At 45.8% G+C, this 15,392-nt stretch overlaps 7 protein-coding genes across 7 annotated transcripts; 5 read left to right on the top strand and 2 right to left on the bottom strand.

The window, feature by feature from the left end:
• Positions 1 to 11: 11 nt before the first annotated feature.
• SAMD00019534_026830 (hypothetical protein) lies at positions 12 to 1,298 on the bottom strand (the record flags this gene model as incomplete). The annotated part of the gene is made up of 1 exon (XM_012901981.1): positions 12 to 1,298. A coding segment is annotated over one exon (1,287 nt), but the record flags the coding sequence as incomplete, so codon positions are not given.
• A 280-nt stretch (positions 1,299 to 1,578) lies between these two features.
• Positions 1,579 to 3,480, top strand: SAMD00019534_026820 (hypothetical protein; the record flags this gene model as incomplete). The annotated part of the gene is made up of 4 exons (XM_012901980.1): positions 1,579 to 1,645; positions 1,804 to 2,054; positions 2,132 to 2,598; positions 2,673 to 3,480. 4 exons carry the CDS (start codon positions 1,579 to 1,581, stop codon positions 3,478 to 3,480), a joined length of 1,593 nt encoding a protein of 530 aa, XP_012757434.1.
• Positions 3,481 to 4,098: 618 nt separating this feature from the next.
• Positions 4,099 to 5,736, top strand: SAMD00019534_026810 (hypothetical protein; the record flags this gene model as incomplete). The annotated part of the gene is made up of 1 exon (XM_012901979.1): positions 4,099 to 5,736. One exon carries the CDS (start codon positions 4,099 to 4,101, stop codon positions 5,734 to 5,736), a length of 1,638 nt encoding a protein of 545 aa, XP_012757433.1.
• On the top strand, positions 5,654 to 7,621 carry SAMD00019534_026800 (hypothetical protein; the record flags this gene model as incomplete). The annotated part of the gene is made up of 3 exons (XM_012901978.1): positions 5,654 to 6,055; positions 6,169 to 7,264; positions 7,332 to 7,621. The coding sequence occupies 3 exons, from the start codon at positions 5,654 to 5,656 to the stop codon at positions 7,619 to 7,621; spliced, it is 1,788 nt and encodes a 595-aa protein (XP_012757432.1).
• A 56-nt stretch (positions 7,622 to 7,677) lies between these two features.
• On the bottom strand, positions 7,678 to 8,843 carry SAMD00019534_026790 (hypothetical protein; the record flags this gene model as incomplete). Its single annotated transcript, XM_012901977.1, has 3 exons — positions 7,678 to 8,340; positions 8,410 to 8,642; positions 8,708 to 8,843. Coding segments are annotated over 3 exons (1,032 nt in total), but the record flags the coding sequence as incomplete, so codon positions are not given.
• Positions 8,844 to 9,491: 648 nt separating this feature from the next.
• Positions 9,492 to 12,428, top strand: SAMD00019534_026780 (hypothetical protein; the record flags this gene model as incomplete). Its single annotated transcript, XM_012901976.1, has 2 exons — positions 9,492 to 12,117; positions 12,187 to 12,428. Coding segments are annotated over 2 exons (2,868 nt in total), but the record flags the coding sequence as incomplete, so codon positions are not given.
• A 1,239-nt stretch (positions 12,429 to 13,667) lies between these two features.
• Positions 13,668 to 15,344, top strand: SAMD00019534_026770 (hypothetical protein; the record flags this gene model as incomplete). Its single annotated transcript, XM_012901975.1, has 1 exon — positions 13,668 to 15,344. A coding segment is annotated over one exon (1,677 nt), but the record flags the coding sequence as incomplete, so codon positions are not given.
• Positions 15,345 to 15,392: the final 48 nt, after the last annotated feature.

Below are 15,392 nucleotides of genomic sequence, written 5' to 3'. Positions count from 1 at the left end.
CAAGTCATTTATGATGAGAATTGTAGTATAACCTTGCCGGCATTATAAGTTATGTTATATCTCAACTCCACTGAAGAGTTGGCCCACTTGACGACATAGTCTGCCGTATTGTCATAGGTTGGCGCGAACATGAGGACATAGGCATCACCAGACTTTGGACTTGTGGCGACGAATTGAACATGTACAGATTGTGATACCAATTCACCTTCGACGGTCAAGATTGGCTGCTGGTCCAAACCAGGTGTGAGGGCGTCCAGGTACTCGATGCTTGATGATTTGAATGAACCCTGCACTGTTAGACTCTGGATGTTGCTAGTGAACATTACCAAGCCACTGGGTTGGATCAGGTCGCCAGTGATGATCGAGTGTTGGCCAGGAGTGTACACTCCATTGCTGATGGTGACTGATCCATTGATGGTCACACCATCTCCAGTGATGAGCTGTTTACCATCCACAACCAATGCGCCAAGATTGCTGACATATATGTTGCTACCGGACTCACTATCGAGCTGATTGGTGATCAACAAGTTGGCACCATCCATCACATACAAGTTGGCAGTGTCGAACAAATTGATCGAATCAATGGATGATTGTCCGTGCAGGTAGATCGTGTGATTGAATGTGGCTGGAGCTGTACTACCCATGATGTTGACGCCCGCGTAGAAGGTCGAGTTTAGACATTCAAATGATACTTGTCCCAAATCCTTGAAGACTGGCTGCGACTGAAAGTATACCGTCTGCTGAGTAGGCTCTTCTTCAGACTGCAGGATCTGCAAGAACTCGTTGCTGACCATAAACGATGCCGAGACATCCACAAATACTGAACCTTCAAGTATTAGTGCCGATACATTAAATGTCGATTGGCCGAGAAGTAGGAAGCCGCCTGTGACTCGTATTCCTGGCGGGTCGACATTGACCACATTGGCATCGACAATCTCAAGTGATTGATGTGCCCAGATATAGCCATAGACGCCAAGCTGCACGTTTGGACCCTTGACCGATAATGATCCAATGTTTGAATTGAATGAGTACTTGTTGGTGACATTGATGTACTGAGTTAATTTGTTGTTGATGGTTTGTGGTGAATAGTCTATTAGGCCATTGTTCGAAGGTGATGGCACAACACCGCCAATCCAATTTGCTGGGTCGAATAGATCACATGGATCATTAGGATCACTACAATTGATTGAAGTGTTGAACATTACGACTGGTAAGTCGTTCAATCCATTGAACTCCAATGTCTTTGAAGTGTTGACGAAAGACAACAACACGAACAAAGTTAATATATATAAGTTCATTGTTGTATGTATGTTTGAATGATTGATTGATTGAATGATTGAATGATTGAGAATGTATTGACACTCATCCAAGTCTTGATGGTCCACCAGTTCGATCAATAGGACTGAGATCATAGGGCTTGTAGGATGCCCTAACTCCAATCAAAATCAATCATTATTTGCAGCCATTTCCCTGATAGGCTGATCGGTCACGTCATGCCTAGCCTGGTGTGGGTGGTGAGGAAATTGATTGATTGGATGTTATAACAACTTAGGTTATAACTAATAACAACAGATTGTTATGTTAGTGTTGTGTGAGTCCTGGGGCTTCAAAACTTGTTATGGTCTGAGAGGGAATGTCCGCGAGGGTATGTGTGCGAGGGTAAGTTTTGAAAAGAAAGTTGGAATGAGGGGTTTCTAAGACTTTCGTTCGTTTCTTCAACTTTTGATTTAATAATATTAATTTAGATTGATTGTATATATACACATACAGATAAATAGATAGATATATAATAATATAATATAGAAATGAACGATAAACCAGCAAAGAAGAACTTCCCAAAGGGAAAGTATGGTTTCACAAAGCCTGAGGAGGTACCCTCCACTGTGGCCGAAGCAGAGAAACAGAAACAAGTCGATAGGCAATTGAATGTGATCGTACAGTTCAAGAATAAAGACAGTGATAATGATAGCGAGACTACTGGTCCACCCATAAACATCTCACAGAATGTTTCAACTGAACAACTCGAACTATTAATCAACAATCTGTTGAATAATGTATGTTGTTGTTGTATTCATTTGATTGATTGAACGAATGAAATAGATACTGACACAACACTTACATACATACTTAGGATGAACCAATGCCATACTCATTCTTTGTTGGAGATAATGAGATTGTGTCTAATTTGAAGAATCATTTGGAGGGACAGTCGGATGAGACGACCATCAGTATATATTATCAGCCTCAGGCTGTGTTTAGGGTGACGCCAGTGACGCGTTGTAGCTCGTCGATGGAGGGTCATACAGAGGCTGTGTTAAACAGTGCATTCAGTCCGGATGGCACGGGTCTGGCGTCAGTCGGAGGCGATACAACCCTTAGAATATGGGATATCAACACTCAGACGCCCAAGCTGACCTGCAAGGGTCACACCAACTGGGTGCTACAGGTGGCATGGTCACCTGACAACAACAAGATTGCGACCGCTGGTATGGAGGGCGACATCAGGATATGGAACCCAACGAATGGCAAGCAGATGGGAGCCGTGCTCAAAGGTCACACCAAGTTCATCACAGGTCTCGCCTGGGAGCCCTTCCACATGTATGTTTGATCACTCGCCTCGACCTCTCATGCCTCGCCACTCACTCACTCACTAACTCAATCAATCAATGTAGCAACCCAAAATGCACAAGACTGGCAAGCTCATCAAAGGACTCAACTGTTAAGATTTGGGATACAGAGTCGAATAAGTGTTTGATGACGTTGTCTGGTCACACGATGAGCGTCACATGCATCAAGTGGAGTGGTGAAGGACTGATATATACAGGCTCACAGGACAGGACGATCAGAGTGTACAACGCCAATGATGGAAAGCTGGTGCGTGTGCTCGAGGGCCATGCACATTGGGTGAACACGCTGGCGCTCAACACTGACTATGTCCTGCGCACAGGACCATTCGATCACACGGGCGAGCACAAGGAGACCATCGAGGCGGCACAACAGCGTGCCCTCGAGCGTTATGAGGAGGCCAAGAAGTCGAGCGGCAAGCACGGCGGCGATCTGATGGTGAGTGGCAGCGACGACTTTACTGTCATTCTGTGGGCACCCGCCTCGACCAAGACGGCGATTGCGCGTCTCACTGGCCATCAGCAGATCATCAACCTTGTATCATACTCGCCCAACGGCCGATACTTTGCCAGTGCCTCGTTCGACAAGTCGATCAAGCTGTGGGATGGCCAGACCGGCAAGTTCCTGGGCAACTTCCGCGGCCACGTTGGCGCCGTCTACCAGGTATGCTGGTCGGGTGACAGTCGCTTCCTGGTCAGTGGCAGCAAAGACAGCACACTCAAGATCTGGGACATCAGGACCAAGAAGATGACCATCGAATTGCCAGGTCATGCCGACGAAGTCTACACCGTCGATTGGAGTCCAAATGGTGATAGTGTCGTCTCTGGATCAAAGGATCGTCTTTTGAAAATGTAAGTCGTTCATTCATTCAATCAATCATTCCATGATGCTAACTAACTAACTTCAACCAAACAACTCATCATTCTTTGACTTGATGCACTTCATAGATGGAGAAACTAAAGTAATAAAACGATGTCAAGCTGGCCTCGACCATCGCCTGAACCATGTCAGGTGTTTATTTGATCAATCATCAAAATTAGTATCGATTATTTGAATGAACAGGGTCCAATGTTGATTGTTGATGGGCTGGAGTGTGGTGTGGGGGACACAATGGATTGGTCCAAACAGGTCCAAAGGCACATGATCATGATCAATCACACACACACAAACACACATACTTAAGACATAAAGTGATAAACTAATCAATCATTCAATCAACTCCAACACATTTGCATCCTTTATCTGTTGTTGTTGTAGTTATTGTGGCCTGTCCCAAACTATTCCAATACTCAAACTACAAAGCGAGCCATCTTTCAATCAATCCGACACGCGTGGTGTCATCGCTCAAAACAGATATTTTAGGACCCGCCGACTCCAAGTCCTATCCAATAATCCAAAGCCATCAATCAATTAATCACTCAATCAATCAATCAATCAAACATACATATTATTTATTTATTTATTTGTATATTAATGGACGAATCACCAACAAAACATAACGCAGCAGAGGAGATGTCTGCCCTGCAGACCCAGGTCAGACAGTTCTTACAGGTTGATGACGGAGATGATGATAATGATGTCTATGACAATGACAATGACCACGAACATTACGACGCCGATGAAGATGATGAGGACGATGATCAACATCAACATTATAGTGAGCCAGTGACTATTGTCGATGAGAGTAGCACTACGAGGGTGGTGACAACAGTCGAGGATGCTGATGATGGTGGAGATGACAGCGCCACAAGTCTACACTCACGTTCACTCAGAAGGAATCGTCGAAACTTTGCCATACCAATGCCAGGCCAGCAGCAACAACAACACCAGTCTGCCGCCACTGCCACTGCCACGGCAAACACACCAGCCAGACATCATCATAATCAACACAACCAAACGGGTGCGCCAGTCACACCACCCACTCCACCAGTCCGTTCGCCGCTCACCTTCAACATATCTCCACGTGGACCTCCACCTCCACTCCCAGCGCCGCGATCAATGTCACATGGAAGCTTCCTTGGCCAAACCCCCAGCCACACACAAAGCCAAAGCCACAGCCACAGTCACAGCCACAACCACAGCCAGGTCCAAGGACAGAGTCCAGCTCACACCCAAGGACAACATGGCAACATATCAACATTGGGCAAATATCAACTGGTACATCAACTTGGTTGTGGATACTATGGCAACACATACTCGGCAATTGTATCTGACGCCAGCGAACATGTGGCCGTGAAGATGATGGATGGAAATAGACTGAATTACAATCAGCAGTGTACATTGCGCAAAGACTTTGATGTGCTCAAGTCCCTTTCATTCAATCAGAACATTGTACAATATATCGCTTTGGTGGCAGGCGGTGATCATGCCCATGGCACGGTCGGCGTCGTCCAGGAGTTTGTGGAAAACGGCTCGTTGGCGGACATTCATCGTCGCCTGGGACCCGTGCCCGAGTCCCTTCTCAGCAAGTATGTGACTCAGGTGCTCGAGACCCTGCACTACCTGCATCAACAAGACATCATTCATCGAAACATCAAGGCCACAAACATAATGTTGAGCAAGGCCGGTCAAGTTAAACTCAGCGACTTTGCCCTGGGTAGCACCCTGGGTAGCACCTATAGACATTCACTCGTTGGCGACCCGAACTGGCAGGCACCCGAACTACTACTGATGCGCGACTACACAAGCAAGGTGGATATATGGGCACTGGGATGTGCCATCGTCGAGACTGTCACGGGCCATCCGCCTTACCCCACACTGCCGCCCATGGAGGCGCTTGTACGCATCGTCGACGAGAAGAGGCACATGGACTTGCCCAAGGGTGTGTCCCGCGATCTGGCCAGCTTCCTTCAAGGATGTTTCACGCGCAACCCTCTAGAACGTCCCTCTGCCGAACAGCTTCTCAAGCACCCTTGGGTGCTCGGTGCCGCCATAGGCTCGGCAAACCAGCAACAACAGGACGCTGCCGCGGCTGCGTTCACGTCGCTGCTCAATCAGCCACCCCCTCAAGTTTGGCCCAAGCAGCGCGATGGACCAGTCGGGAAAGCCTCGCGCCGAGCTCTTCTCGGTCGAGTATCCAGGTGCCTCACCACAGTCGGTTGCCTGCAGTGATGAGCGCAACATCGCTCATCTATCACCCATCCCCAACACACTCTTCCATCCACAAGCCTATGAGTTCAAGGGTCATCAAGGTGTTGATCGATCACAGACTCCTCAGCGTCAGATTGAACTACTACATCAAATAATCGAACACAATCAAATGGTTGGTTCACAGCTACAGGATGCGATTGTCCAACTCCAGATCGAGCAGACCAACAGCTACGACATGCAGGTGCTCATGCGCCAGAAGATGCAAGAACTTCTCGACCAGAACAAGACAGCCGCGCGCGTCTCTGCCCACAGCAACAATCTACTAAAGCGTACCAACATGGTAAGGTCCCAATGGGAGAGGCATGGCGGGGACTCACCAACCAACCACACTGGAATCATTCCGTCCCGTAAACTAACATTAATCTCGCCCATCAATCAATCAATCACCAACAGATGTCATCGGAACTGACAAAGAAGAATGATAACTTTAGGTTCAATATTAAGAGATTGGAGGACTACTTGTTGACAAAGGATGATTGCGCAAAGAAGTTGGCGAGTGTGGTGTACAAGCATAAGATATCGTTTGAGAGCTTGCTCAATCCAGTGTTGGCTGCACCAGTCGTGTATCAGATTGGCTCGAAGCTATGGAAGAAGGGACAGGAGAAGAAGGCGCTGGGCACACTGAAGGACAACTTCTTGTTCCTGTTCAAGAATGACAAGTCCAAAGAGCCATTGGACGTCGTTTATCTCAATGACAAGCGAACTATCAGTGTATCCAGCTCACAAGACTCTTCAAAGAAGAAGACATTCTTCATATCCATTGGCACGTCAATAGCGTCTGAACATGAGTTGGGCAGCAGCACAGGTGTCGCAGCCACCGACACCCCATCCTCACCGACTCCTGGCCCCGGCGCCACAAGTCTAAGCGCGTCGGGCTCCATCCCAGCGGGCTCGCCCACATCTGGCAGCGCCAATACCTCAAGCAACGCTCCAACCATTATCTGGTGCCTGTTGGCATTCGAGAACCAGAAGGACATGGAAGCGTGGTTGGGCGTGTTGGAGAGCGCCATCCCCTGGTTCGAGCGCAAGCCCAACGAGATTTCAAAGCCAATCCTACACGACACAAAAAAGAGCGCCAAGCCCAAGCAAGGAGGCCATATGCGAGATGACGGTCATGGCCAGTGGAAGCGTGAGAGTGGTGGCGGAGGCGGCGTCGCTGGTACCATCCGATTCCCAGGCGTGTTTGGCATCCGACTCGAGGAGGTGATGCAGCGCGAGCACCCCAGCGCCGAGATCCCATCATTCCTCACCAAGATGATCGGCTTCCTCGAGCGCAATGTCCAGGAGGAAGGCATCCTACGTATGAGTGGCAGCTCGACTGAGATCCAAGAGATGAAGTCCATTCTCCAGAAAGGCGAGACCATCGACTTCTCGCCCAACAACAAGATCGACACACACGCCGTTGCTGGCCTACTCAAACTCTATCTCCGCGAGCTACCCGACCTCCTTGTTCCCATTAGTCTAAGGATAGTCTCTGCCGAGATCATAGGTATGTTCAATCACACTTGGAATCATTCCGTCCCCAACCCCCACACGCTAACACAATCATTCAACAGCCGACAGGTCATCAACTGATGATGACAAGATTGTGAATGTGATGGAGTTGTTCAAACAGGTACCAAAGAATGAGTATAACTTGATGAAGCATTTGATCAGGTTTGCAAAGAGGATCACGGAGCAGAGCGAGCACAACAAGATGGTGCTGGCCAATGTGACCACATGCTTTGCTCAATCACTCAAAGGTCTCATCCCAGGACTCTTCACATTCTGTGTATTACACTACGAACAGATATTCGTGCCGACGTCGTCCAACAACCTGGGCAGACCTGCCACTTCTGTACATTAACCAATCCATCCATTCAATCAATCAAATTAAAGCAACACGCACGTACTTTATTACAAGATGACCAGGATGGTGAGGATGATGAGGATGACGAGGATGATTATGGAGTGCGACCTTGGAATGGATGGTGCAGATGATGGATGGTCAGTGTCCACGATGAAGTTGGTGTTGACCCATGATGGACATTCTTGGTTGTCTAAGGTGAGGGTCTGGAGCACACCAGTCTCAGGGTAGCGATAGGTCTTTGATCCCAATTCAAATACAAAGTAGTATTGTTGGCACTCTTGGAATGACTCTGTCTTGTAAAAGTATGTTCCAGCATTTGACTTGCCAAGTTGTAACTTTAGGTCAGATACCCATGAACTACCATTATTTGGTTTGACAAACAACTTGGCAGAAGTAGGTGCACTTGTGTTATGATGCCATGTTGCCAAGTAGTATAAAGTGATCACTTGGGATGAGGATGATGAGATGTTGTAGGTATGTGAACCAGAGTGAACTGGATAGTCCAATGTCAAACACCTGTCTTGGAAGAAGTCCTGAGTATAGACATCGGGTCCATACATCATACCAACACCCATTGAGTTAAAGTCTGGGTTCATCATAGTTGATCGATGTCCATCATTCTGCAAGTCTGGGAAACAAGTTGAAGTAGTCTCACATAACAATCCAAAAGTCGCATACTTTCCATCCTCAATCCTTTGTGCCATGTTCTCGGACCACTAACATCATTAATAATATCAGTATTAGAATGATTGGACTGGATCCGACTGATCATCAATGGTACTTACATTGTCCAGACAGTAGTAGTTGAGGAACTTGTTGAACCTACGACTGACTAGGGTACCGTTACAGTCATTGTGTTCGAAACATCCATTGGTACCAAGGTCTACACTGTGTGCTTTGGCAACACGTGATCCATTCAATGTTAAGTATAGAGGACCAACAGGTGGATAGATTACATATTGCATAAAGTTGGAAGCAACATGTGATGGATAATACATTGGAACAAAGTCTTGTGGTGCTATTTGAATAGTATGAGTATCAGTATGATTGATCAATTGATTCATTGATATAATGATTAATTACCCATTCTTATTGTGTTGGTAATGACATGACTTTCACGTTCTCTCCATATTGGATTTCCATCTGGATCAGATTCACCATAACCTAGTGAATGTCCAAATATGGATACAAATAAAACAAATAGAATTAATAAATTCATTGTATTGTACAATAATATTGATCAAATGTAAGAGTCGGTCATTGTTATTAATATTAAGTTTGGAAGAGAGGGTCTCTGGTTGATGGTCCCATGAATGGTCCTGTTTGTTCCCAAAAGAGTTGACGCAACAATGCAAGTAAATCCACAAAATTGATCTGTTTTGATGACGATAGACATGAATGGAGTGTGATCGCGAAGGATCACATGATGAATGTTGTGAACCAATCGACATCATTATTCATCATACTACTGTATATCAAACAGATAATAATAATTACAATAGTGTTAGAGTGTGGGTGTTGATTGACACCGAATCAAGTCTAGTCCTGTTGACGATCGGATAAATGAACATAACAGAATGGGTTAGTAACATGGTATGATCTTCGAAGATCACACTCATAACACACACACACCATTGATCAATCAATTACAGACCAGACAATCACCTGATCATGTGTATGTGTGTGGTGTACCATTAATGATAAGATGATCGTCGTGCAAACAGATTGAACAACTACACTCTAATCAATCAATTAATCAATCCAATCCAACAATCCAATCAATCAATATTAAATATCATCCCAAACAATCATTATACTTGATCAATCCATCATACAAACAAACAATCAATCAATCAATCAATCAAAAATGATGGAATCAATTCCTGAAAGGAATGGAAAGGAAGTGATAATTGAGAAATCACCAAATGATAAGAATGAATACAGACACTTGGTGTTGGAGAATGGTATGAAGGTGGTGTTGATACTTGATCCAAAGGCTGAGCTGGCCGCTGCTGCCATGGTCGTGCAAGTTGGCTCATTGAGCAACCCGGATGACTACCCCGGTCTGGCACACTTCCTCGAGCACATGCTGTTTCTGGGCACGGAGCGCTACCCCGTCGAGAAGGAGTTTACCCAGTTCATCACGATGAATGGCGGCCATTCCAACGCCGAGACCCACAAATGGTTCACCAACTTTTATTTCAAAGTGCGACCTGCCTGCCTCGAGGAAGCGCTCGATCGTTTCTCATCATTCTTTGTGTCGCCGTTGTTCACAGAGTCGGCGACATCAAGAGAGATCAACGCAGTCGACTCAGAGCATCATGCCAATCGCCAGTCAGATGTGCATCAGCTATATAGCGCCATTTTGATGTGCTTTGCTGGACACCCCGTCTCCCGCTTTGACACTGGATCACTGGCCACGCTCAACGATCGACCAGGCCTACGCGAGCGCATGATAGCCTTTTACGATCAATTCTACTCAGCCAACATCATGAGCTTGGCACTAGTCAGCCCGGCCCCTTTGGACACGCAGGAGGTGCTGGCGCGCCAGTACTTTGGCAATATTGTCAACAAGAACATCAAGACGCCAAACGCACCAGACTTGGTACTAGGAGAGAGTGTCCAGGTGTTTGGCGTGCCTGTCAAGGACACCCACTTAATCAACTTCACTTGGCCTGTACCCCGACACCTGGCTGTCGATCAAGTGTACGACGATAGTCCATGGCAAACCATCGGTCATTTGCTCGGACATGAGTCAAAAGGCTCATTGCTCTCGTTCCTAAAGTCCATTGGTTGGGCCTATGATCTGTCTGCGGCGATTGAGATGCACGACCTTGGCATCACAATGTTCTCAATCAGGATCACCGTAACTCCCTTGGGCATCAAGCACGCCGATCAAGTGGCTGGACATCTCTACAACTACCTCCAGATGATCACTCACAGCGAGTTGCCAGACTATGTGCACAAGGAGATCAAGTTCATCTCGGATATGAATTGGAACAACCTTCCCAGATTCGAACCGATTGGCTTGGTCAAGAATCTGTCGCGCCAATTGGCCACACTCACTGAGCACCCTGAGCACATGATGCGAATTGGAAGCATGGTTCCTGAGACCTTCAACAAGACAAGGTATCGCCAAGCTGTCGATTCATTGACCTTTGACAAGATGTCTGTGGTGCAGTTCTCCAAAACATTTGAGCACCTCACTGACAAGGTGGAGGAGCACTATGGGTTCAAGTACTCGATGAGGCCTGTGACCGCGGATCAGTTGATCGCATGGAAATCGATGCCCAAGTCTGATCGACTGCACTTTACCAAAGAGAACCAGTTCATCCCTTCGAGCATCACGATCAAGGCCAGCCAGACAGGCGAACAAGTGTTGCCACAAGTTGTCTACAACGAGGACAACATAATAGTGGAGTGGTCACCCGATCACATGTTCAACACGCCCAATGCGATCTTTGTCGGCAGGCTCGAGTCGTCCTACATGAAGACTGTGCATGAGACTGTCCAGGTGTTCTTGTTCAACTTGGCCGTCAAGTCCATCTTGAATGACGATGTGTTGTACAATGCTACAATGTGTTTGATGCACTTTGCCATGGACATCGAGGTGATATGCTCTGGATACGATAACAAGCTGGCCACCTTGGCACTGGAGGTATTCAAACATCTCAACAAGTTTGACATCAGCGAGGAGCAGTTCAATCTCACGCATCAACATGCAATGCAATTGGTTAGCAATATAAAGTTTACCGAACCATTGGAATATGGAAATCGCTTCGTTCTTCGACCATATGTCGTCAGCACCAGTCATTCAATCAAAGATCAATATGATGCACTAAAGACAATCACAAGACTGGAGTTCATTCAATTCATCAGAAGATATATCCAATCACTGAATGTGCGTTGGTTGGTCATGGGCAATGTGACCAAAGATGATGCCGTCAAGTTTGGCCGCGACTTTGCCACCATGGTTGACTCGCGAACTGGCACACGGTCGTGCGACGTGATGATCCCTCGCAGTGTCATGTTCGAAGCGGGTGTGGAGTATCACATACGCCAGCGAGTGGAAGACCCCGCCCAAGGCAACTCCGTATCCATTTTCCATTACCAATGCGGAGTGTCGAATATAGAGAATGCCACTCTTGGACATCTGCTAGCCATCATCATGGACGAGGAGGCCGACACCGAGTTGAGGACCAATCAACAGCTTGGATACATTGTCTTTGCAACGTGTACGGTCAAGTTGGCCGTGGTCTCATTTAGTGTCGAGGTGCAGAGCAATACCAAGGATGCTGACTATCTCCAAAGCAGGATCAATGAGTTTGTAAACAATCAATTCCCTCAATTCCTAGACAAGATGCCCCAAGCCCATTTCGACTCCTACGTCAAAGGATACCAAACACGACTCCAACGTAAGAGGTCCAACCTCATGGAGTTGGCCAAAGATTACATGGATCTCAGAAGTAACTATTTCGGTGATTATCAAACAAGTAAGTCTACCCTGGAATCATTCCACCCCACACCCAACACCACACTAACACTCGACCAATCAATGATAGAAACAAAGATGGTTGATGTATTGTCAAAGGTTACAAAGAATGATTTGATCAATTTCCACAAGATATACTTGGTACCAAATGATCAAAGAAGATTACTGGTACTTTCATTGTTTGGTTATGGCCATGAGATGAAGGAATTGGACACGAAATCCATCAACAATCCAAGAATATCCATCATTAATGATCCAACCAATTTTAAACAATTGATGGGTCAATACCCAGCCATCATTAATCCAACCAACTAGTTAATGGTCACTCACTGAATCACACTGAATCACTCAATCACTAAATCACTAATGTAATAATAATATTAAATCTCACAACAATCACAAATAAATAAATAAACATGTTATTGATTATCTCTCCATCATCATTTGTATCGTTTCATTCTCGTTACCAAGATCATGATCACACTTGAGTTTGGTATATATTGATTCAAAGAACCATCGACTGGAAGTTGTAAATAGAGCCACTACTACACATTGGTTTTGGCTTTTTCGGATTCCCTGACGTTGACCATCCCCTTCTCATAATATGTATGACCTGATCATCAGAGTAACCTTTCCACCTTTCTAACGACCTACCCACTCTTCTCTACTCACTCCTCAAAATGAATGATCACAATCAAACAGATATTAAGTCTTTCACACACTCTACTGATCAAACAAACACACAAAAGTTGTTGGGGTGATCAAAAATAGATACAAATACACACAAACACACACATATTTGATCGACCCCACACTTATCTGCCTTCATTGTCATTGCCATCAACCAATTAATCAAGTCGGATCAGGTGAATCTCAATTTAGAACCATCATCAACCAACACATCCTTCACGTCCACACCAACTGCCAATCAATCAATTCAATCAACATCAAGAGTAGTGCGCATCATTCAATGAGGCCTCAATATTCAAAGATTATGTCAACCATCAAGTTTGGTATATGATGTTTGCATCGTTTGTGGGTATTGATCAATGGGCACGCACACTTTGATTGATATTAATCAGTGTGTTGTCCTTCTCTTCTAAATTAAGGTTGGTGTGTGCGAATGAAGAACGTGTGAGTTGATCAAAAAGAACATTGTTGGTAGGTTGGTTGAACTAGCAAAAGTAGGTCGCACATTCACTATTGCCATCAACATCAGTGATGGTGTAACATGTTTGGTTTGATTGACTGTTTGTTTGATAGATTGATTGTGTGTGCGAACGAGTGTGTATGTTGTTTGTTTTGTTTGAATGAATGATCAGATTATTGACCAACATTGTAGGATAAAAAGGACCAGTCGCAGGTCCTACTTCAGACGATTCAATTCAAACTAACTACATTCAATCATATTTGTAATAATAATAATAATAATATATGTTTAAGATATAACAATTCCAAAAGAATATAATATATATTTATTTGTTGTAATAATATTAATTTAAAATAATTAATAATTTGTTGTAATACTATTTAATACTATTAATAATAATAATGTCGAATTATTCCATAATTATATTTGTACTTTTAATAATATCTTTCCAAACAATCAATGTCCAATCACAATCTGTTGATTATTGTGATGCATTGTATAGTTCTTTAATGTTTTACAAAGCTCAGAGAGCTGGAAAGTTACCGGATAGTGAAGTATACTGGCGCTCAAATAGTGTCCTGCAAGATGGTACATTGGCCGACCCATCATGGACCGACATCGACCTGTCTGGCGGCTTCTTTGACGCTGGAGACTACATCAAATTCACCTTCCCAATGGCCTACTCTATGAATGTGTTGGCATGGTCCTACATCGAGTACAAGGACAACATCAACAACAAGTGCCATCTCCAGACACAGTACCTGTCCGTGCTCAAGTATGGCACTGATTGGTTGATCAACACTTTGGTCTCGGACGACTTGCTGGTCACTCAAATCGACGTGATGGACTCGCACAACCTCTGGAACACCCCCAACACCCTCACCTACGAACGCAAGATATTCACCGTGTCCTCAACCCAGCCATGCACTGATGTTGCCATGCAGAGTGCGTCTACATTGGCCGCTGCCGCCATGGTTTGGAAGGACATCGACGCAACCTACTCGGCCAAATGTTTGGCCACCGCCAAGAGAATGTACAGTCTTGGATCAAGATGCCCCAATGGAAACATGGTCGTACCCGACTCGGCCCAAGGCTACACTTCATCAGGTTGGAAGGATGAAAAGGCCATGGCAGCTATATGGATGTACCTGGCCACGGGCAAGGACACCTCGCAATCATACTTCAACGACATGCTGGCTGCACTCTCAGACATCAAGAACTACGGCTTCAACAGCATCTGGAATGCAGTGATCAGCTGGGACTCTAAGTACGCCGGCGCCGCAGTGTTGGCCTACCGCCAGCTCATGAATGATGCCAACTTGGCCCAGGGATCGGTCACCAAGACCGACCTGACCAACATGGCCACTCAACTGCTCACGACGTGGACATCACAATCAAAGATCAGTGGCATTGTATCATACTCTTCAGGTTGGAAGTGGGGCAACAACAGGTATGCGACTGGCGGTGCATTCTTGGCCTCATTGATCAACACCAACGCATCGACTCAATTCGCCACACAGCAGATCAACTGTGTTTTGGGCAAATGCGCCGAGAACTCATACTCATACTTGATCGGCTTTGGCACCAACTATCCCAAGAACCCGCATCATCGTGCCGCACACAATCCAACAGTGGTCAACAGTGCCCAATCAATTGACACGCCCGCCCAGAACACCTACGTGCTCAAGGGTGCACTCATGGGCGGCCCATCGCTCGACCTGACGACATTCAGCGACACTCGCGCCAACTACATCCAGAATGAGCCAGCATTGGATTACAACGCAGCGTTCACCGGTGCCTTGGCGGGACTGGTGAACTTTGAACATACGACCGGTTACAAATACTCGGACAACTCTCAACCAAGCTCTACCACTACTACTACCTCGACCACTGGAGCCAGCAGCACTACCACTACCAGCGCGCAATCCACCACCAACACTGCACAGACATCAGCGGCGGCTGCACAATCCAGTGATGACGACAAGCCAAATCCAAAGATCTCTGCTGCCACGACCTTGTCCTCATCATCATCAATATGGCTGATATCATCATTTGTAATACTATCTCTTTTGTCCAGTTTATAATAAACTTTGATGTGTTCCATATATATGTTTGATCGACCAATC

The sequence above is a fragment of the Acytostelium subglobosum genome, assembly GCF_000787575.1.
Source record: "Acytostelium subglobosum LB1 DNA, scaffold: scaffold4, whole genome shotgun sequence".
NCBI classification, from domain to species: domain Eukaryota; phylum Evosea; class Eumycetozoa; order Acytosteliales; family Acytosteliaceae; genus Acytostelium; species Acytostelium subglobosum.
This window is presented reverse-complemented; position numbering and strand designations above follow the sequence as displayed.